The sequence below is a fragment of the Thalassophryne amazonica genome, chromosome 16 (genome assembly GCF_902500255.1).
Source record: "Thalassophryne amazonica chromosome 16, fThaAma1.1, whole genome shotgun sequence".
In the NCBI taxonomy this organism is placed as follows: Eukaryota; Metazoa; Chordata; class Actinopteri; order Batrachoidiformes; family Batrachoididae; genus Thalassophryne; species Thalassophryne amazonica.
In genome coordinates this window covers 64,750,343-64,772,460 of record NC_047118.1, presented here as the reverse complement: position 1 = coordinate 64,772,460, position 22,118 = coordinate 64,750,343, and the positions used below count along the sequence as shown (strand labels likewise).

Below are 22,118 nucleotides of genomic sequence, written 5' to 3'. Positions count from 1 at the left end.
ATGTATGGCTTTGGCTTTGGATGGTAGAGTTTTAACTTGCACTTGTAGATGTAGCAATGAACTGTGTTAACTGTCAAGTGTTCCTGAGCCCACGTGGTAAGATCCTTTACACAATGATGTTGGTTTGTAATGCAGTGCCGCCTGAGGGATCCAAGGTCACAGGCATTCAATGTTTGTTTTCAGCCTTGCCACTTACGTGTTGAAAGTTCTCCAGATTCTCTGAATCTTCTGATTATATTATGGACTGTAGATGATGGAATCCCTAAATTCCTTGCAATTGAACATTGAGAAACATTGTTCTTAATCTGTTGGACTATTTTTTTCAAACAGTTGTTCACAAAGTGGTGATCCTCGCCCCATCTTTGCTTGTGAATGGCTGAGCCTTTTGGGGATGCTCCTTTTATACCCAGTCATGACACTCGCTTGTTTCCACTTAGTAGTTCGTTGAGCTTTCAACAACTTTCCCAGTCTTTTGTCCCGTCCCAACTTTTTTGAAACGTGTTGTAGGCATCCATTCCAAAATGAGGAAATATTTGCACAAAAGCATTTATCAGTTTGAACATTAAATATCTTGTCTTTGTGGTGTATTCAATTGAATATAGGTTGAAGAGGATTTGCAGATCATTGTATTCTGTTTTTAATTTACATTTTACACAACGTCCCGACTTCATTGGAATTGGGGTTGTAAGAGCAACACCCCCACCTTGCTTCGCATCATGGGGGACATGACTAAATGTATATACTGCTGGGCAGGCCTCATTTGAGGAGAGGACAGCTGTAGGTTTAAGCCAGGTTTCACATAACCCAATCGTATCTAAGTGATGATCAATAATTAGATCATTAATCAACAATGATTTTGAGGATAGTGATCTTATGTTAATGAGACACAGACTAAAGACCTCAGTGGGTTTGACAGCTGAACTGTTTGGGTTTAGGGGTGGTTCCAGCGTAGCATATATAAGATGCCTAGAAGTAGGATTAGGTTTGAGACATTCCACACGCCTTGTAGGTAGCAGACATGAAATCTTTGATATTGTTGGAACAACCACTGGGCCATCCTCAATTTCAACATCATCCAATGTAGTAATGGGTATTACGTTTGCAAAGCATATCCCTCTATGATTTTTAGGTATTCAGTTTGCAAGGCATATCCTTGTATGATTTTTATGGACACGTCTACAGAAGCAGGCCACAGTCTCAACTTGTTGAATTTCCCTCCCTGGCAGATAAACTGCACTATCACCATAGTGGATTTTCTGCACTAATTTCCCTAAGTTCTTGCAGGGTCTCTAATCACGTGGTCCGTGGCCTGCTGTTAATTCCTAATGTTACCCTCCCTGTAGAGCTCTTTGTTCGCAGACAAGATGGCAGAACTTTCCCTAGTAGGGTGGAGGCCGTCCGACATCAGCGAGCCACGGCGGCCCCAGAACGAAAGCCAGTTATCAATAAAGCTAAAGCCTTGCTGTCTTCAAAATTGCGCCAGCCACCTATTTAATGATGTCAGCCTGCTAAACACCTCATCAGTACCCCGGGAGGGGAGGGGACCAGAGACTATTAATCGATGCCGACATATCTTTCTGGCAAGGTCACAAGTCCTCTCTATGTCCATTTTTGTGAACTCTGAGTGCTTCATCCTGACATCATTGGTGCCGACGTGAATAACAGTGTGACTATATCTCATGTCATGTTCCTTAGTCTGTATTCCCTTCTGCAGCGTCAGCACCCTAAGGTACATACTTGTATTGTCTGTTCAATAAGAGGGATTAAATATTAGAAATGGTGGTGGTTTTTTTGTGGTGTATGCCCCTCCACAGCAGCGCCGCGATGTGGTGCCACTCGTTCCAGCTGCTCGCACTGTGTTCGTGCATGCACACGAGCATGCGTGAAACCATCACCATGGTATCGTGCATGCCTGTGTCCGTCCCCACAGCAGATAGAATGTTTCGTGGTTTGCCATTTTGTTTTTTGTTCGCATATTTGTGGCCGGTTTCTGTTTCTTTCGCCCAACTTCGTTTTATGTGTGATGGGGCCCTTAAAGCTGCATACCACCACCCCCTATATCAGCAGGTGTGGAATCATGCCATTACTTATTCTAAGTCAGTACAATACAGAACGTAAAACAGTACAATGAAAGATTAAATAATTAAAATGTACAAAAAATACCACACTTCCAAAATCTGGTGTTGTCAGCTGTAAAGCTGTCTTTCATTACAAGAAAACAGTTGCACTTCAAACCACTTAAAAGCAGGCATAAAATTTGACACAGTGACTTTGTGGTATTTTCAGAGCTCAGCATTCAGATGTGTGACAGTGAGTGACAAAGTTTATTCAGCACACAAAATATTCAAATAGAAAAAATGAACAATTCCACAAACTCATAGACAAAACTAGTGAGTCCGAAAGGGTGTGGGCTGAAGCAAAGCTTATTAGCACCCACCCCTGCTAGTACAAGTCCATCAATTCTAAACAGTCATATTTACATAAGAACAAATTCACTACTACATGTCGACACACAGACATACACATCAGTATACTATTCACTTATAATTATATTTATATAGTACCAGATCACAAGAAAGTCGAATCAAGGCACTTTACACAAGTAAGGACTAACCTTACCAACCCCCAGAGCAAGCACTAGGCAACTGTGGTGAGGAAAAACTCCGTATAAGGAAGAAACCTCAAGCAGACCAGGCTCTTGGGGGTGACCCTCTGCTTGGGCTGTGTCATATATACTTATATACATACATAAATATATACATACATATACACGGTCACTTATATACATATATACATATACACCTACCCATATCTATATATCTACATACACATACACATACCCACACATTCAAATATACAATAAGTCCCACTTATAAATTGAACATTCCCTATAAATCAAATTATATTTGCTTCTTTATGGTACTTAGACATGATGTTCTTTTTGAGTAGTTTCTTAAATCTTACTAAGGTACCACTCATTCTAACCTCTGTTGAACATTCGTTCCATTTCTTCACCCCAACCACAGACACACAAAAACCCTTTACATTTGTTCTTACTGGTGGTTTCATAAAAATTGTACAACCTCTTAAACTATGACTGGATTCCCTCAATCTGAACAGACTCTGGACATGTCTCGGTAGGGCTTGGTTTTTCGCTTGAAACAAAGTTTGAATTGTAATGTAATCGACCAAATCTATGAATTTTAATAAATTTAAAGACACAAATAGAGAATGAGTTGGTTCACGATAATGTTTATTGCAGATGATTCGTATGGCTCGTTTTTGCAAAAGGAATATTGGATTGGTATTTGATTTGTAAGTGTTTCCCCATGACTCAATCAATCAATCAACTTTTTTCTTATATAGCGCCAAATCACAACAAACAGTTGCCCCAAGGCGCTCCATATTGTAAGGCAAGGCCATACAATAATTATGAAAAACCCCAACGGTCAAAACGACCCCCTATGAGCAAGCACTTGGCCACAGTGGGAAGGAAAAACTCCCTTTTAACAGGAAGAAACCTCCAGCAGAACCAGGCTCAGGGAGGGGCAGTCTTCTGCTGAGACTGGTTGGGGCTGAGGGAAAAAAACAGGAAAAAGACATGCCGTGAAGGGGGGCAGAGATCGATCACTAATGATTAAATGCAGAGTGATGCATACGGAGCAAAAAGAGAAAGAAACAGTGCATCATGGGAACCCCCCCACAATCTACGTCTAAAGCAGCATAACCAAGGGATGGTCCAGGGTCACCCGATCCAGCCCTAACTATAAGCCTTAGCGAAAAGGAAAGTTTTAAGCCTAATCTTAAAAGTAGAGAGGGTATCTGTCTCCCTGATCTGAATTGGGAGCTGGTTCCACAGGAGAGGAGCCTGAAAGCTGAAGGCTCTGCCTCCCATTCTACTCTTACAAACCCTAGGAACTACAAGTAAGCCCGCAGTCTGAGAGCGAAGCGCTCTAATGGGGTAATATGGTACTACGAGGTCCCTAAGATAAGATGGGACCTGATTATTCAAAACCTTATAAGTAAGAAGAAGAATTTTAAATTCTATTCTAGAATTAACAGGAAGCCAATGAAGAGAGGCCAACACGGGTGAGATATGCTCTCTCCTGCTAGTCCCCGTCAGTACTCTAGCTGCAGCATTCTGAACCAACTGAAGGCTTTTTAGGGAACTTTTAGGACAACCTGATAATAATGAATTACAATAGTCCAGCCTAGATGAAATAAATGCATGAATTAGTTTTTCAGCATCACTCTGAGACAAGACCTTTCTGATTTTAGAGATATTGCGTAAATGCAAAAAGGCAGTCCTACATATTTGTTTAATATGCGCTTTGAATGACATATCCTGATCAAAAATGACTCCAAGATTTCTCACAGTATTACTAGAGATCAGGGAAATGCCATCCAGAGTAACGATCTGGTTAGACACCATGCTTCTAAGATTTGTGGGGCCAAGTACAATAACTTCAGTTTTATCTGAGTTTAAAAGCAGGAAATTAGAGGTCATCCATGTCTTTATGTCTGTAAGACAATCCTGCAGTTTAGCTAATTGGTGTGTATCCTCTGGCTTCATGGATAGATAAAGCTGGGTATCATCTGCGTAACAATGAAAATTTAAGCAATACCGTCTAATAATACTGCCTAAGGGAAGCATGTATAAAGTGAATAAAATTGGTCCTAGCACAGAACCTTGTGGAACTCCATAATTAACTTTAGTCTGTGAAGAAGATTCCCCATTTACATGAACAAACTGTAATCTATTAGACAAATATGATTCAAACCACTGCAGCGCAGTGCCTTTAATACCTATGACATGCTCTAATCTCTGTAATAAAATTTTATGGTCAACAGTATCAAAAGCAGCACTGAGGTCTAACAGAACAAGCACAGAGATAAGTCCACTGTCCGAAGCCATAAGAAGATCATTTGTAACCTTCACTAATGCTGTTTCTGTACTATGATGAATTCTAAAACCTGACTGAAACTCTTCAAATAGACCATTCCTCTGCAGGTGATCAGTTAGCTGTTTTACAACTACCCTCTCAAGAATCTTTGAGAGAAAAGGAAGGTTGGAGATTGGCCTATAATTAGCTAAGATAGCTGGGTCAAGTGATGGCTTTTTAAGCAATGGTTTAATTACTGCCACCTTAAAGGCCTGTGGTACATAACCAACTAACAAAGATAGATTGATCATATTTAAGATTGAAGCATTAAATAATGGTAGGACTTCCTTGAGCAGCCTGGCAGGAATGGGGTCGAATAAACATGTTGATGGTTTGGATGAAGTAACTAATGAAAATAACTCAGACAGAACAATCGGAGAGAAAGAGTCTAACCAAATACCGGCATCACTGAAAGCAGCCAAAGATAATGATGCATCTTTGGGATGGTTATGAGTAATTTTTTCTCTAATAGTCAAAATTTTGTTAGCAAAGAAAGTCATGAAGTCATTACTAGTTAAAGTTAATGGAATACTCAGCTCAATAGAGCTCTGACTCTTTGTCAGCCTGGCTACAGTGCTGAAAAGAAACCTGGGGTTATTCTTATTTTCTTCAATTAGTGATGAGTAGAAAGATGTCCTAGCTTTACGGAGGGCTTTTTTATAGAGCAACAAACTCTTTTTCCAGGCTAAGTGAAGATCTTCTAAATTAGTGAGACGCCGTTTCCTCTCCAACTTACGGGTTATCTGCTTTAAGCTACGAGTTTGTGAGTTATACCACGGAGTCAGACACTTCTGATTTAAAGCTCTCTTTTTCAGAGGAGCTACAGCATCCAAAGTTGTCTTCAAAGAGGATGTAAAACTATTGACGAGATACTCTAACTCCCTTACAGAGTTTAGGTAGCTACTCTGCTCTGTGTTGGTATATGACATTAGAGAACATAAAGAAGGAATCATATCCATAAACCTAGTTACAGCGCTTTCTGAAAGACTTCTAGTGTAATGAAACTTATTCCCCACTGCAGGGTAGTCCATCAGGGTAAATGTAAATGTTATTAAAAAATGATCAGACAGAAGGGAGTTTTCAGGGAATACTGTTAAGTCTTCTATTTCCATACCATAAGTCAGAACAAGATCTAAGATATGATTAAAGTGGTGGGTGGACTCATTTACTTTTTGAGCAAAGCCGATAGAGTCTAATAATAGATTAAATGCAGTGTTGAGGCTGTCATTCTCAGCATCTGTGTGGATGTTAAAATCGCCCACTATAATTATCTTATCTGAGCTAAGCACTAAGTCAGACAAAAGGTCTGAAAATTCACAGAGAAACTCACAGTAACGACCAGGTGGACGATAGATAATAACAAATAAAACTGGTTTTTGGGACTTCCAATTTGGATGGACAAGACTAAGAGTCAAGCTTTCAAATGAATTAAAGCTCTGTCTAGGTTTTTGATTAATTAATAAGCTGGAATGGAAGATTGTTGCTAATCCTCCGCCACGGCCCGTGCTACGAGCATTCTGACAGTTAGTGTGACTCGGGGGTGTTGACTCATTTAAACTAACATATTCATCCTGCTGTAACCAGGTTTCTGTTAGGCAGAATAAATCAATACGTTGATCAATTATTATATCATTTACCAACAAGGACTTAGAAGAGAGAGACCTAATGTTTAATAGACCACATTTAACTGTTTTAGTCTGTGGTGCAATTGAAGGTGCTATATTATTTTTTCTTTTTGAATTTTTATGCTTAAATAGATTTTTGCTGGTTATTGGTGGTCTGGGAGCAGGCACCGTCTCTACGGGGATGGGGTAATGAGGGGATGGCAGGGGGAGAGAAGCTGCAGAGAGGTGTATAAGACCACAGCTCTGCCTTCTGGTGCCAACGCTGGACAGTCACAGTTTGGAGGATCCAAGAAAATTGGCCAGATTTCTAGAAATGAGAGCTGCTCCATCTAAAGTGGGATGGATGCCGTCTCTCCTAACAAGACCAGGTTTTCCCCAGAAGCTTTGCCAATTATCAATGAAGCCCACCTCATTTTTTGGACACCACTCAGACAGCCAGCAATTCAAGGAGAACATGCGGCTAAACATGTCACTCCCGGTCTGATTGGGGAGGGGCCCAGAGAAAACAACAGAGTCCGACATTGTTTTTGCAAAGTTACACACCGATTTAATGTTAATTTTAGTGACCTCCGATTGGCGTAACCGAGTGTCATTACTGCCGACGTGAATTACAGTCTTACCAAATTTACGCTTAGCCTTAGCCAGCAATTTCAAATGTCCTTCGATGTCGCCTGCTCTGGCCCCCGGAAGACAATTGACAATGGTTGCTGGTGTCGCTAACTTCACATTTCTCAAAACAGAGTCGCCAATAACCAGAGTTTGATCCTCGGCGAGTGTATCGTCGAGTGGGGAAAAACAGTTAGAGATGTGAACGGGTTGACGGTGTACACGGGGCTTCTGTTTAGGGCTACGCTTCCTCCTCACAGTCACCCAATCAGCCTGCTTTCCCGACTGCCCGGGATCTGCCAGGGGGGAACTAACGGCGGCTAAGCTACCTTGGTCCGCACCGACTACAGGGGCCTGGATAGCTGTAGAATTTTCCACGGTGCGGAGCCGAGTCTCCAATTCGCCCAGCCTGGCCTCCAAAGCTACGAATAAGCTGCACTTATTACAAGTACTGTTACTGCTAAAGGAGGCCGAGGAATAACTAAACATTTCACACCCAGAGCAGACTCAACACAATATGTCATTTATGGTACCATCAGAGAATGATATAAAGTAAGTAACCCTTCTTGTGGCAGTACGTCTTTGGCTTTATACAAAATGGCTATAGTTTTTAACAATTTTGATTTCACATAATTTATATGTGGTTTCCAGCTAAGTTTATTATCAATTATAACACCTAAAAATTTATTCTGTTACTAACTCAATTTCCTTATTGTTTATAGTTAAATTTTTACATTTGGGTGCCTGTTTATTTCCAAATATAATACATTTAGTTTTCCCAAGGTTGAGTGACAACTTATTAGCGTCAAACCAAACCTTAAGATTTTCACCGCTACAGAACACAGTTGTATCATCCGCAAAAAGGACACATCTCAGTGAACTCGACACCCAACTTATATCATTTATATAGATTATAAACAACAAAGGACCCAGCACTGAGCCCTGCGGCACCCCACATGTGACTTCCCTGAGTTCAGAATTTGTATTATTGAATTGAACATACTGAAATCTGCCTTGTAAATAACTAGCTGTCCATTCATATGCCAGACCTCTGATTCCATATTTCTGCAGTTTAGTTAATAGTATTCCATAGTTAATTGTGTCAAACGCTTTCTGTAAATCAAAAAAACACCTATTGTGTATTGTTTATTGTCAATTGCAGTTGCTATACTTTCCACAAAGTCCATCAAAGCATGTGATGTAGTTCGAGACCTTCTGAATCCATATTGTTCTTCACAAATTATGTTATGCTTCAGTAAATAATCATTTAACCTATATCTCTTTTCCAAAATTTTGGAAAATTGTGGCAGGAGTGATATAGGTCTATAATTAGAAAATGTGTGTTTGTTTTAAACAGAGGAATTACTTTGGCAATTTTCATTTGAGAAGGAAATTTACCAGTACTTAGTGACATATTGCAAATGTAATTGAACGGTTTTACTATACAATCAATAACTTTTTTAATAAAGCCATATCCAAATTATTAAAATCAGTCGATTTCTTACTTTTTGAACCATGAACCAGATCAAGTATTTCCCTTTCATGAGTACCACCAATGAACATTGAAACAGATTTGTTAAACGTTGAATTATTTACCCAGAAGTTATTAGTTGATGAGTCAATTTTACTGGCAAGATTTTTACCCACATTAACAAAGTATTCATTAAAGTGTTCAGCAATAGACTCGTCGTTATCAATCATGATATAGTTGTTATTCTGAAAAAATAAAGGATAATCTCTAGTTACTCTATTCTTTTTACTATTTCATTTAATATATTCCATGTGTTTTTGATGTTATTTCTATTTTTGACAAGTAACTCATTATAATATCTTTTTTTACTGAGTCTCATGATATTGATTAACTTATTCTTATATGTTTTATACTTACTTTCAGCTTCCTTAGTTCGTAGTTTTATGAATTGTTTATATAGTAAGTTTTTCTTTTTACATGCCCTCTGAAGCCCCTTAGTTATCCATGATTTGTTGCTATATTGATTTCTATATATTTTGTCAACAAATGGACAGTGTTTATTATACAAACTGGAAAAAATGGAAATGAAAGCATCATATGACCTGTCAACATCATCAACAAAAACATCCGATCAATTCTGACTTGATAAATTCTCCCTTAAATTTTCAATTGTTTCAGGTGTTACTTTTCTACACATGAATTTGATATTTCTTCGATACTTACAACAACCCTCCAATGCAAAGACTGAGAAAACTGGCAAGTGATCACTGATATCACTGACCAGTAGTCCCCCACTAAGATTATCAGATATAGCGTTAGTTAAAATATTGTCAATGAGAGTTGTTGAGTCCATAGTTATTCTGCTAGGATGAATGATGGTTGGAAACAGTCCTAAACAGTACAAGGTGTTTATAAATGAGGTAATTTGTGGATGATTGTGAGGGTTTAAAAAATCTATATTGAAATCTCCACAGACAAATAAATGCTTATTTCTGTTGATTTTGTTGTACATTCCTAAGATAATGTCTTCAAAGGTGTCAATATTTGTCCCAGGAGCTCTGTAAATACAACTAACAACTATGTTTTTGGAGTTTATAGATGTAATTTCTATGGTAACACATTCCATGATGTTGTCCACTGTAAATGACATGTTGTTAATGAGTTTACAGTTATAATCTGACCTTGAAATAATGCAACGCCTCCGCCCCTTCTCGTCTGCCTATTAACCAGGAACAATTCATAACCATCAAGATATACCAGATCTTTATTATCCTCATTTAACCATGTTTCTGAAATTGCAATAACTGAAAAACTTTTTTTGGATGTTTTCAAACAATCATTAATAGTGGACAGATTACGAGAAAGACTTCTGCTGTTGAAATGTATAATTGAAAAATCTTCATCATTGATTTTATAATTTTTGAATTCTGTAAAATATTTGCACTGTCTCACAATATTCTCACTGAAAAAGGTATCAGGATCATTTTCAGATTCGAAGGGGTGGTTAGCAGAATTATTATAATTAAATGTATCTAGACAGAGCTCCTGGGCAGAAATAAACGGATCATTATCCTTAGTCATTATGTCTCTCTTGTCTCCGGGTGTAGATGATGTGGATGAGTGGGTTGCTCCAGTCTGCTTCATGGTGCTGTGATGTGTTTGAGTCCTCATACCTATTGTTCATATTTGTCCAGCTCCTCGATGTTCCTTACTGCCATGACTTTTGCTTGTTGTGGTGATCCGTTCAGTTAGTGAATATTTTACAGTTTGAAGTCCATGTGTGCTGGATTTTTCCCTGTTTCTTTAGGAAGCGTGCTTTCCTGGCGATGTCGGCATTCTGTTTGGTGAGATGTTCATTGATGAATACGTTTGTCCCTTTCAGATTTCTTCCTTGTTTTAACAGTGCTGTTTTGTGTTTTCTGTTGATGAATCTCATGATGACGGTTCGTTTATCACCGTCATTTCTCCGGGGGTGGCACGCTTCAATGTTATTTAAATCCATTTCTATACCTTTAGATAGGAGGAAATCAGCAACCTGTTTTTCCACAGAGCTGACCTCCTGTTCACTGGGCTCCCCTCTGCTCTCATCTGTTACCGCCCGTGCGTAGGACCATGGTTTGATGTGAAGACCGGTGATGATGATGACCTCGTTGATTCTGGTGTACTTCTCCAGTTCAGCCACTCTATTTTCCAGCTGCACCAGACGCCGGTCTTTCTCAGCGTTCTGGAGCCGTAATGCCTTCACCTCCTCCACCAGATCCACGATTGATTTCTGTTGCTGCTTCACAACAGAAATTTCCTCTGATAGAAAGTCCAGAGATTTTTTAATATCATCACCTTCCTCCGCCGTCAGAACCTTCTTAGGCCCCATGGTTGGCTTATGGGCTGCTTGACGATCACCGATGTTAACAGCCTGCGTTGTTTGTCATCAGGATGGATCTGCGCTGCGCTGGTGCCGCGCGGCCTCTGTGTTTCCGCGCTGATGGATCTGCGGTGGCTGCACGAGGCCTCGGGGAAGCGGCACTCGTGACGCGCGGCTTCAATGACGCAGCGCGCGGCCTCGTTGAATTCACCACATTGGGCGGGCCTCGGACGTTGTTGCTGTCCAGTCGCGGGGCTAAGTTGCCGGTTGAGGTGGTATTCCCACTGTCCGGGTTGGCAAACACCGGAGTGGCAGACGGCAACTACGAACACCACCTCTGAGGCACAAAAACTCAGGTACAAACTTTTTGCAGCTCGCTCTCTGATGACACGCAGCTCTTACTCTGATGTACCTTACACAGGTCCACTCTGCTCACAGCAATGTGCTATCGCCCACAAAGGAACATGAAAATAAATTAAACGGAAAAATAATAACAAAATAAAGTAAATAACCAATGGACAAAAGAACTTTAAGAACTATGTTTTTTTTACCATATTTTATTGCTCCTTATTTTTTTCCTCTCCACAACTGAGGCTGTTTCGTGAGCAGGCACATGAACAGCAGAGGATTTACGTTTTGAAAGGGGTCTGGATGTTAAACATTAAAAAACATATCTGTGGATGCTGTATCATTAAGAATCATAGCAACCAGTGCTTTGATACAAACACATCACAAACACAAATCACACACTCCAACCTTATAACAGACAAAGAAGCTCGAACAACTAAAAAAAAAAGTGCTGCATGCATCGGGTCCACCGGCATGGGTGAGATACGTGTCGAGGTCCAGCTGAAACAGCTGTAACGTGCATGCATGCCCCAAGCACACCCTGTGAGATAGTGACAAGGCCCTAGCCACACCACATATGGCTTTGTCTTTTGCATTTTAAACCGTGATCCTCAAGGTGGGGCCCTTGATGTACAAATCTGCTTCAAACCGAAAGGAAGAGCATTTGTAACTAATTCATTATCTTCTGTCCTTTCAGCTACATGCTGCTGTGACAGAGATGGAGCAGGAAAAGATGGAATTGCTTAAGAAGCACACAAAAAACATCCAGGAGTTGCTGGATGACACCAATCAGAGCCTGGTTAAGATGGAGGCTGAGTATAGTGCTCGGTCACAAGCCGCTGTGAGTCCAGTGTGTGTTTATGTGTGTGTGTTGTCTTGTTTACTGCCCAGGGGTGAATACCACTTTGACAAATACTTGTGCTATGCTACTTGGTAGCTTACGTATATTAATGCAAAACTGTCCCTGTTACTTTGAGTGCAAAGGTATGATGTGTCATCAATTTACTGCTAAGCATCTGTTGTAGTGAATGAGGGAGGGATGTTGGCATCCTTGATGGCTGATTGTGTGTATGGAGATGTTTGTATCTGTACATGCAACTCAGAAATTGCTTTTTTTAAATCAATATTTTGTTTTATGTTGGAAGCATTTTTAAGTGAGAATGTGCACGTTTCATAAGTAGACCTCATCACCATCAGGGGTTCAGGTGAATGCACTTCATAATGAATAATATTATCAGTATTGGCAGTCAGCTGTCAGTTAACACACACGCATACACCCCCCCCCCTTTTTTTTTTTTTTTTTCCTGAGTATTAATCTGTCAACACAGCCACATTTCAGAAGCATCAAACTCTGGACAGTGAACAGCTTTGAGTGAGGACACACTTTCCTTAATTAAAGACAGACAAGTAGAATGATACGAGCCCCTTGTCATTTTAATAGAGCGGCTCACCTGCTGGATTGATTATCTCCTCACACCCACTTCAAAGAAGTCAGGTTACTGTAGCCTTCCTGTTATTTTAACACCCAGTCTCACTCTTTTCATCTTTTAGAAAAGTTGAATTTTGTTTTTATTTAATGTACAGTAACTTGTAGCTCACTGCAAAACCACAAAATCTTACCAAGTATATATATTTGTCTAATTTCTAGTCAAAATATCTCAAACTTAACATGAAATTTGAGTTAGATAGAAGGACTTAAATACATCTAAAAATCTTTTGGAAATACTTTGAGTCATATCATGAAAAAAGGAAGAATTTATATAATATATATTTGGCTGAACATAAGATTTTTTAAGCTGCTGTGGTGATTGTAAAAGATAAAACCCTTCTTATTGCTGGCAGAATAAAGCTCAATATGACTTTTATTCATCTAATTTCAAGAAATCTTTTTAATCTTTCTAATTTTAATCTTTCTAATTTTCACTAGTTCCATTGTCAGATGTTTTTGCTTGTTACAAATTAAGACGCCTTGTTTTCTTGTTAAAATAAAAAAATATTCCAACAGTGGAGCAAGCAAAAATTAACTTAGAATTTCTTGAAACGAGCTCAAAATATTCATTTTAAGCTTTATTTATTTATTTAGTTTGTTAGTTAAACAAGGTCTGTTAGAAAAGTATCCGACCTTTTTATTTTTTGCAAAAACCATATGGATTTGAATCACGTGTGATTGCATCAGCCAAGCTTGAACCTTCGTGCACATGCGTGAGTTTTTTCACGCCTGTCGGTTGCGTCATTCGCCTGTGAGGACGCTTTGTGGGAGGAGTGGTCTAGCCCCCTTGGCGGATTGTTATTGTCAGGAAAATGGCTGAGCGACTGCCGTTTTGCTGCATCAAAATTTTTTCAGAAACTGTGAGAGACAGCCAGGTGGAAACCATTCGGAAAATTCAGATGGCTTTCGGTGAAGATCTTATGGGCATCACACAGATTAAGGAGCATTACAACCGGATTAAAGACGGCCCACAGCGGCTGAGGGTGTGCCGCGCTTCGAGCGGCGATCGACAGGCTGAAACGACCAGATCATTTCCAAAGTGAAGGCTGTGTTGATCCGGGACGTCATCTGACTACCAGAGAAATGGCAAGAGAGGTGGACATAGCACTTTTTCGGCACATTACACTGTTACAGGAGATTTTGTAATGAAAGACGTGCGGTGGAATTCGCGCGTCAGGACGGAGGCGCGTAATGGTGCATAACAAAAAGCACCTCCGTGTTGGAAGTCTCACGGGAGTCTCAGCTCTTCCACCATTCGGAAGATTCAGACGGCTTTAGGTGGCTTTTCAGTCGAGTGAGTATCCGAGAAATTGTCGAAGATCTGGGCATGTCACATGTCCTGTGAGACCAACACAGAGGTGCTTTCGTTCTGCACCATTAGCGGCTCCATGGCAAATTCCTCCGCTCCTGTTTTCATGACAAAATCTCCTTTAACAGTGGAATGTGCCGGAAAAGTGCTGATGTCCACCTTTTCTGCCATTTCTCTGGTAGTCAGATGTCGTCCCGGATCAACACAGCATTCAGTTTGGAAATGATCTGGTCGTTTCAGCCTGTCGATCACCGCTCGGCGCGCCCTCCGCCATTGTGGGCCGTCTTTAAACCAGCTGTAACACTCCTTAATCTGTGTGATGCCCATAAAATCATCCCTGAAAGCCATCTGAATTTTCCGAATGGTGTCCACCTGGCTGTCTCTCACAGTTTCTGGAAAAATGTGATGCAGCGCTGCTCCAGCCGTTCAGACATTTTCCTCACAATGAAAATCCGACAAGGGGGGAGGACCAGTGCTCACTCAAAGCCTGCTCACAGGCGCTAACCGACAGGCGTGAAAAAACTCACACATGCGCACGAAGGTTCAAGCTTGGCTGATGCAATCACACGTGATTCAAATCCATATGGGTTTTGCAAAAAATAAAAATGTCGAATACTTTTCTAACAGACCTCGTATAACAAATTATACAGCACATAAATGCTCAAAATAAACAAAACAAAACCTCATATCCATAAGAACACTTAAAATTTCAATGACAAGCCACTGATATTACAATACCAAATCAGGAAAAAGTTGGGATGACATGGAAAATACCCCCCCCCCCCCCCCCCCCCCCAAAAAAAAAAAAAAACAAAACAAAACAGTGATCCTTACACTTACTTTGGTTTCTATTTTGTTGCAGACAATATGAACCCAAGATAGTTTATGTTTTGTATGGTCAACTTTACTTCAGTTGTTAATACACATACATTCCTGCATTTTACACATTTAACACATTCCAAAATAAGTTGGGGTGGGGGCAGTTTGTTGTGAATATCATCACATCCAGTTTTCTTGAAACAAGTCAGGGGATGGATACAGGCACCTTTAGTCACTGATTATGTCATGAAATTCATTAAGAAATACAAACAGTACGGTAATGTATGTGGAATCTGTGCCAAGTAGGCAGTGCCAGTTGTCACTCTGTGTCAGTTAAGTGACCATGCTGGAAGGACACTAGTGAGGGAAGCCACCAAGAAACCCATTAGAGGCTTCTGTAGACATGAGTGCAGCAACTAGGAATGGTGCAACATTTACAATTGTGGTCAGAAAATTTCATACACTCATCATTGGCATGAATGTCATGGTGATTTTGGGATGTTAATGATGTCCTTAAACTGTCCTTTTGCCAGGGTGGAATGATTATGCCGCATGCATTTAATTAAAATTAAATTTTAATTTATTTAATTAAATTTTTTTATTTCTTTTCATTTATACAGCACCAAATCACAACAAAAGCTGCCTCAAGGTGCTTCACAGAAGTAAGGTCTAACTACTAACCCCTAGAGCAAGCACACAGGTGACAGTGGCAAGGAAAAACTCTCTCTGATGATATTGAGGAAGAAAGCTCAAGCAGACCAGACTCAAAGGGGCCACCCACTGCTTAGGCCAGTCTAATAATTGCAAGGGTTTGCATAGTTTTACAGTACAAAGCTGGAGAAGCAGAAAACAGGAAATCAAACAACATAATAATATAAAGAAGATGAGAAGTCCATGCTGGCACCAGCACCACAGGCAGGGGTCATCCAGCATTTCTCACACCGTCAGTGGGCATGTCTTCGCAACAGGGTCACCCCCGAACGCAGACTGCAGCATGCAGCGCCTGTGTCAGGCCTTGTATCTCACTATCAGTCTGGCCTCTTGTGGTTTGGATCTATCAATCCTGTAATCCCACGCGATGTCGTTCATACCTCGGACAGAGAGAAAAAGTGCACAATCAGTCAGATGGATAAAAAACACCTAAGGTATAATTCATAAGCAATAAGTCAACAGGAGAACAGAGAAATTCCTAAGGTGATCACCAGCGGCTAGTCCTAAGCTTCACTTACAGACCCCGAATTTAGATCAAGTTGAGGCTGAGACCTGTTCCGTTGCAAATAAAATGACTTTAAAGGGATAGGAAACATAGTAACATACTGTGCCAGTATGCTAGCCATACAAGAAGGAGATGCGTCTTAAGTCTAGACTTGAAACTCTCTACAGAATCTGACTGTTTTATTGATGCAGGGAGATTCTTTCATAAAATAGGTGCACGATTAGAGAAGGCTCTGTGCCCGCAGACTTTTTATTCACCCTAGGGACACAAAGTAGTCCTGTGCCCTGAGAACACAGAGCCCAGGCTGGTACATAGGATTTCATTAGGTCAGTTAAGTAGGGAGGCGCTACTCCGTAAATAATTTTATGGGTTAATAGCAGAATCTTAAGCCCCTATCACACATAGCAAGAATGTGGAAGAATCATGCCTGACACTGCAGATATTGCCATAATCTCATGCAGTTGGGAGGAAAAGAGGCATGGTCAGCAGTGTCGGAACGCATCCGGAGTACCTCATCCACACCTGCACGATGGCATCCAAAGCACATGTAGACAACAGGTAGATGATACAGACTGCTATCAGACGGCCATAAAAGGAGCTGAAGACAGTCCTATGTCCAAACGTCTGGATGGCAAACACGGGACTGGCGCACTGTGTCCCTCATGCACACGTGCGCTCCGTGCACATGTATGGGGCTGCAATTATGACTCAGCCGTGTGTATGTGTGTATGTCTGTATGCATATATCAGGCATTGACGTTAAGCTTTTTAGGGTACTTGTCCATAGGACAAGTAACCCTGGCAGTTTTTGTCCTATAGGAAAAGCTGGTTGTCCGGACAACCCGTGAGTGAGAGTCAAATTAAATATTTATCACATATACTTTGCTCTGACTTGTCACTTAAAAAAAACTGTCATACTTCTTTTGTTTGTAGTACTTTAACTTTAATATTCCAACATAAGAATTGTAGCTGAAATAGAAAAATCATTACATTTCAACATTTTCTGCAACTGAGATTCAGATTAAATATTTATCACATCTACTTTCCTTCTTTTAGTTTTTAGGCTTTAGTGTTCTGCAGTTTTATTTCAGAAGATGTGGCAACAGAAACAGTTCATCTGTGGTAATACAGGAAGACACTTATTGCCTTAATCCAAATTTAAACAATAAAAAAAAAACCTTGCTAAAAGACACAAAACATAAATAATGCATGGCCTGTGGTCTTAGAGTTTTTAAAAATGTGGTGGTGATGGACACGTAATGATCCTGACATTTACTTTGTCTTCTATTTCTGTAACTGCAGACAGTATGAAACCAACATATTTCATGTTTTGTGAGGTCAGCTTTATTTTTATTTTTTTGTTAATATACAGTACAGGCCAAAGGTTTGGACACACCTTCTCATTCAATGCGTTTTCTTTATTTTCATGACTATTTACTACATTGTAGATTCTCACTGAAGGCATCAAAACTATGAATGAACACGTGGAGTTATGTACTTAACAAAAAAAGGTGAAATAACTGAAAACATGTTTTATATTCTAGTTTCTTCAAAATAGCCACCCTTTGCTCTGATTACTGCTTTGCACAGTCTTGGCATTCTCTCAATAAGCTTCAAGAGGTAGTCACCTGAAATGGTTTTTCAACAGTCTTGAAGGAGTTCCCAGAGGTGTTTAGCACTTGTTGGCCCCTTTGCCTTCACTCTGCGGTCCAGCTCACCCCAAACCATCTTAATTGGGTTCAGGTCCGGTGACTGTGGAGTCCAGGTCATCTGCCGCAGCACTCCATCACTCTCCTTTCATTCATAGTTTTGATGCCTTTAGTGAGAATCTACAATGAACTAAATAGTCATGAAAATAAAGAAAACGTATTGAATGAGAAGGTGTGTCAAACTTTTGGCCTGTACTGTATATCTATTCCTACATTTGAGGCCTGCAGCATTTTCCAAGAAAAAAAGGTTGAGACAGGGCAGTTTATTGTTAATGGAAGAATTAGTTAATAATATTTACAGCCAGTTTTCTTGGGAAATGTTGGAGGATGAATACATGAACATTTCCAACTCACTGAATATTTCTTAGACTTCATTTATATCAATCATTCAGAAATACAAACAATGTGGTACTTTATGGTAAATGTGTGTCAGGTAGGCAGTTGTCAAAAACTAAATGTCCATGCTGGAAGAAGACAAGTGAGGGAAGCCACCAAGACACAACTTTGGAAGAATGTTTGGCTTATGTGGGTGTGAGTGGAAAAACTGGGAATATAACAACATTTTTATTTTATCTTCATTTTACATACAGTCCCTACTTTTTTTTTATTTGTGGTTGTTTCTGTTCCATTTCTGAAATTAAAGAACTGCTATAAGGAAAAGTATGAACATTTTATTGTTTTTTTTTTTTTCTTCAAACTTTGTAGTAGAACAAACACAAAAAACAAAGTCTTATAAAGAAGGAAAAAATGCACAAACGTGCAGGAATAACTGAACAATGCAGACTGATTTGACTCGTGATTTTTTTTTAAATAATAAGCGGTAACTTTGAAATAAATTAAACTCAGAACTGCAGCCTAATTATTTTGAAAAATAAAAATCAGCAGCTTGTATTTTTATTCAGACTAGAGTTTATTTCCTCTTTTTTCTCCTCCTCGGTCAACTACATTACAACTACATTAAGTCATCTAAAATAAATCTCTGTGGAAAATAACAGCCTGTTAAAGTTCAGAGTTCTCAGCTGCTTTATGTGATTTCTGCTTCTGAACATCACTGCAGAATTTCTCCACATCAGTTTTTTTTATCACACGTGTGTGCTTTTTATTCTGTTTATTCATATATTGTCATTTTAAGGAATTTTGACCAATTTATTTCATCTCATAATTTCAGTATGTCACCAACACGTGCACACAGTGTGAACAGGACCGTCAGAACAGTCCAGAGAGAAATAAATGCAGCGCCACAGTTTAGTTTGTGTTGTTTTTCACTCTGTGCTCAGCGCGCCCCTCCACCCCTCACCTCGTAGCCTGCCGACTCACACTTGCACATGCGCACACACACAAACACACAGACGGCTGCAGCGATCCGACCCAGTCTTAATTTTAGACGGCTTTAAGCAAAGCCACCCACCATTTTTTCGGCTTCTTTTTCGAAAATTGACCGCTCAAATGACAGCAGGACGGCTCGCTACCTAAAACCTTGGTTCTCGCTCCCATCTGCTCCCGTGAATTTTTAATCCCGTACTGTCCCAATCACGTGATAAATAGCAAAGTTGACTCCCATCCCGTGGGAATCCCGTGGCCCTTGGGATTCCCGAAAAAATGTCAGTCTCTACTACAAACGCACACTCCATACAGTGGTCTCGCGCACACATTGTTATCATGTTTTCCGATTGTCCGCTGCGTGGAGAGTGGCAGGGAAAGCCGAAGACGCTTTCTCGCGAGGTGCGAGACAAGACATGATGTAAATAAGAAAACAAAAAGGCGGCGGTCAGGTATTTTGGTTCCGAGCGATGAAAATAAAGAATTCAAACGTTTTAAACCAAAAAAATGCCACTTGCCCAGTCGGACAACGATTTAGAACATATTGCTTCTCCAATCACATTTTACACTCCTCCCGGACAATCGGACAAGCGTTAATGTTGATGCCTGATATATGAGCCACTAAGAGTGTGCGTGCACCGCACACGCGCTTAGTGTCACTGGACAGATTCACTGAGAGTTTGCTGGCATCGGGCCATGCTGTTCCATGCGTCAGAAGAACCAGTGAACTTTAATTCCTTTTGTGTTTTTGCTCACTTCAGCAACACAATGCAACTCTGGACACCGTGATGGTTGGATTATCAGCATTATTCTCATGGCACGTGGAGGTCATACCGTACCAGATCTATCTCGAGGTTCCCTCGCATGTGCTCAAATCATTTCGGATCCCATTTTGCCCCAATCAGACTGTAAATTGCAGTCAGATGGTCCTCAGATTGCACATGGATCGCCGTTGGATAGGTGTCCCATCTCAACGGGGCCTGGAGGGTTTTGAACATGTGCATCACACTCTGGGCCGCCGACCAATTTTGACCAACTGTATGGGCTTCCGCAGTTGGCTGTCAGAAAGTTTTGGAACTGAAATCTGACACTTTTTGGATGTGCACAGATTCATAATTCTGATGCCATTCTGCATGATTCTGGCTATGTGTGACGGGGTGTTAAAATCCAACATCACAGAGACAGGAAGACAGTGAAGAGATTAAGAATTCAGAATATGGTCCCGGGGGGCCTACGGTGACAAAATAGCATGGTTGATTTTTATTCTTTTTTTTTCTTTTTTTTTTTATTTATTTTTTTTTAAAGTTTAACAAAATATTTTTACAGAGATACACACACACAAAATTTTTTTAGAACATAGAGCAAAGAACATGCAGGGGTGTACTTAAAAAACAACAACATTCAATTTAAAATGAGAATACAGAGTGTCATACAAATTCAGGATGTAACTCCTCCATTTGCTCCAAACCTCTTCGAATTTGTCCGATTGTAGTCTCCTGGAAAATGTAATTCGTTCCATTGTGAATAGTCCGTAAACAATCCTGTGCCAGTCCTCTAAAGATGGAGCGTGGGAGCTCATCCACTTTTTGGTGATTGCTTTACGGGCTGCCGTACTTAACATGCCGTATAGACATCTGGTTTCTTTGTCTGTGTCCACTGAATGTAAAAGTCCAAAAAGAAGTTCATCCCAATTAAAAGGGAACTTCAGACCCCAAATTTTTTCCATTTTAGAATGAATACAAATCCAAAAGCTATTGACCAGTGGACATGACCAAAACAAATGGAAGTGTTTTGCACTCTGGGCTCCGCAGTTTCTCCAACAACTGGAGGAGCTTGAATAATATTTGGTTTGTGCTGGAGTGATAAAATATCTACACAAGCTTTTCCAACCAAAACATCTCCAAACATTAGAGCTGGATATTTTCCATTGAAATGCACAATATTTAGACCAAGTAACATCAGAAATCACCACCTTTGATTCCCTTTCCCATTTTTGTTTAATATATGATGTATTTAAATCCTTGGCTGCCTGTATGTCCTTGTATAATTTCGAGATTAATTTAAAATTTGAGTCTGTGCGATATGCCTTAATAAAAATTCTAAGTATTGGAGTTTCAAAAATATCCTTATTTCTAGGCAAAGTTTTTTGTAGATGATGACGCATTTGGAGGAACCTGTAAAAATCTGAATTACTTAGTTGATATTGCTCCCTTACTGATTGAAATTCCCTCAAAATTTCCTTATCATACAACATACAATAAGCTCCTAAGCCTAGACTGGCCCAACTTTTATATGTTGTATCTAGTTTATTAGGAGTGAAATCCAAGTCATAAGCACACCATCTTAAAATCCTAGCTTTTTCATGCCAACCATTCTTATTAAGACAATTCAGCCAAAGTTTCAGCGGAAGATTAATCCATTGATTTCCTTGTTCTATCTGCTCTTTTATCAGTCTTTTGTCGCCTAACTTTGCCTGAATTGGATAGTTTTCAGACTCAGCCATCTCTAGCTCTTTCCATCTTGCTTTATAGTCTGGATTACACCAACACACTAACGTCCGGAGTTGTGCTGATAAATAATAGTCCCTCATGCACGGTATAGCTAATCCCCCTTTGTCCTTTGCCAGCTGTAAATATTTGTATTTTAATCTTGGTCTTTTCCCCTGCCAGATAAATCTAGAGATTAGTTTGTCCCATTCATTAAACTGTTTATCAGATATTTCAGTTGGGAGAGTTTGGAACAGATAAAGCAGTCTGGGCAGAACATTCATCTTAACTACATCAATACGTGACTCAAAACTTAAAATTGGTAGCATGTTCCATCTTTTAATATCTTCATTAATTTTATGACTCAATGGCTTATAATTCACATCATGTAAATTTATAAGTTCTTTAGCTATGTT

At 39.9% G+C, this 22,118-nt stretch overlaps 1 protein-coding gene across 1 annotated transcript in view; it reads left to right on the top strand.

The window, feature by feature from the left end:
• Window positions 1-22,118, top strand: part of LOC117528620 (axin-2-like) — a 510,972-nt gene that overhangs the window by 85,162 nt on the left and 403,692 nt on the right. The window contains exon 12 of the mRNA XM_034191241.1: window positions 12,053-12,196. Coding sequence (XP_034047132.1) covers window positions 12,053-12,196 — 144 coding nt within the window. The remainder of the gene's footprint in view (window positions 1-12,052; window positions 12,197-22,118) is intronic.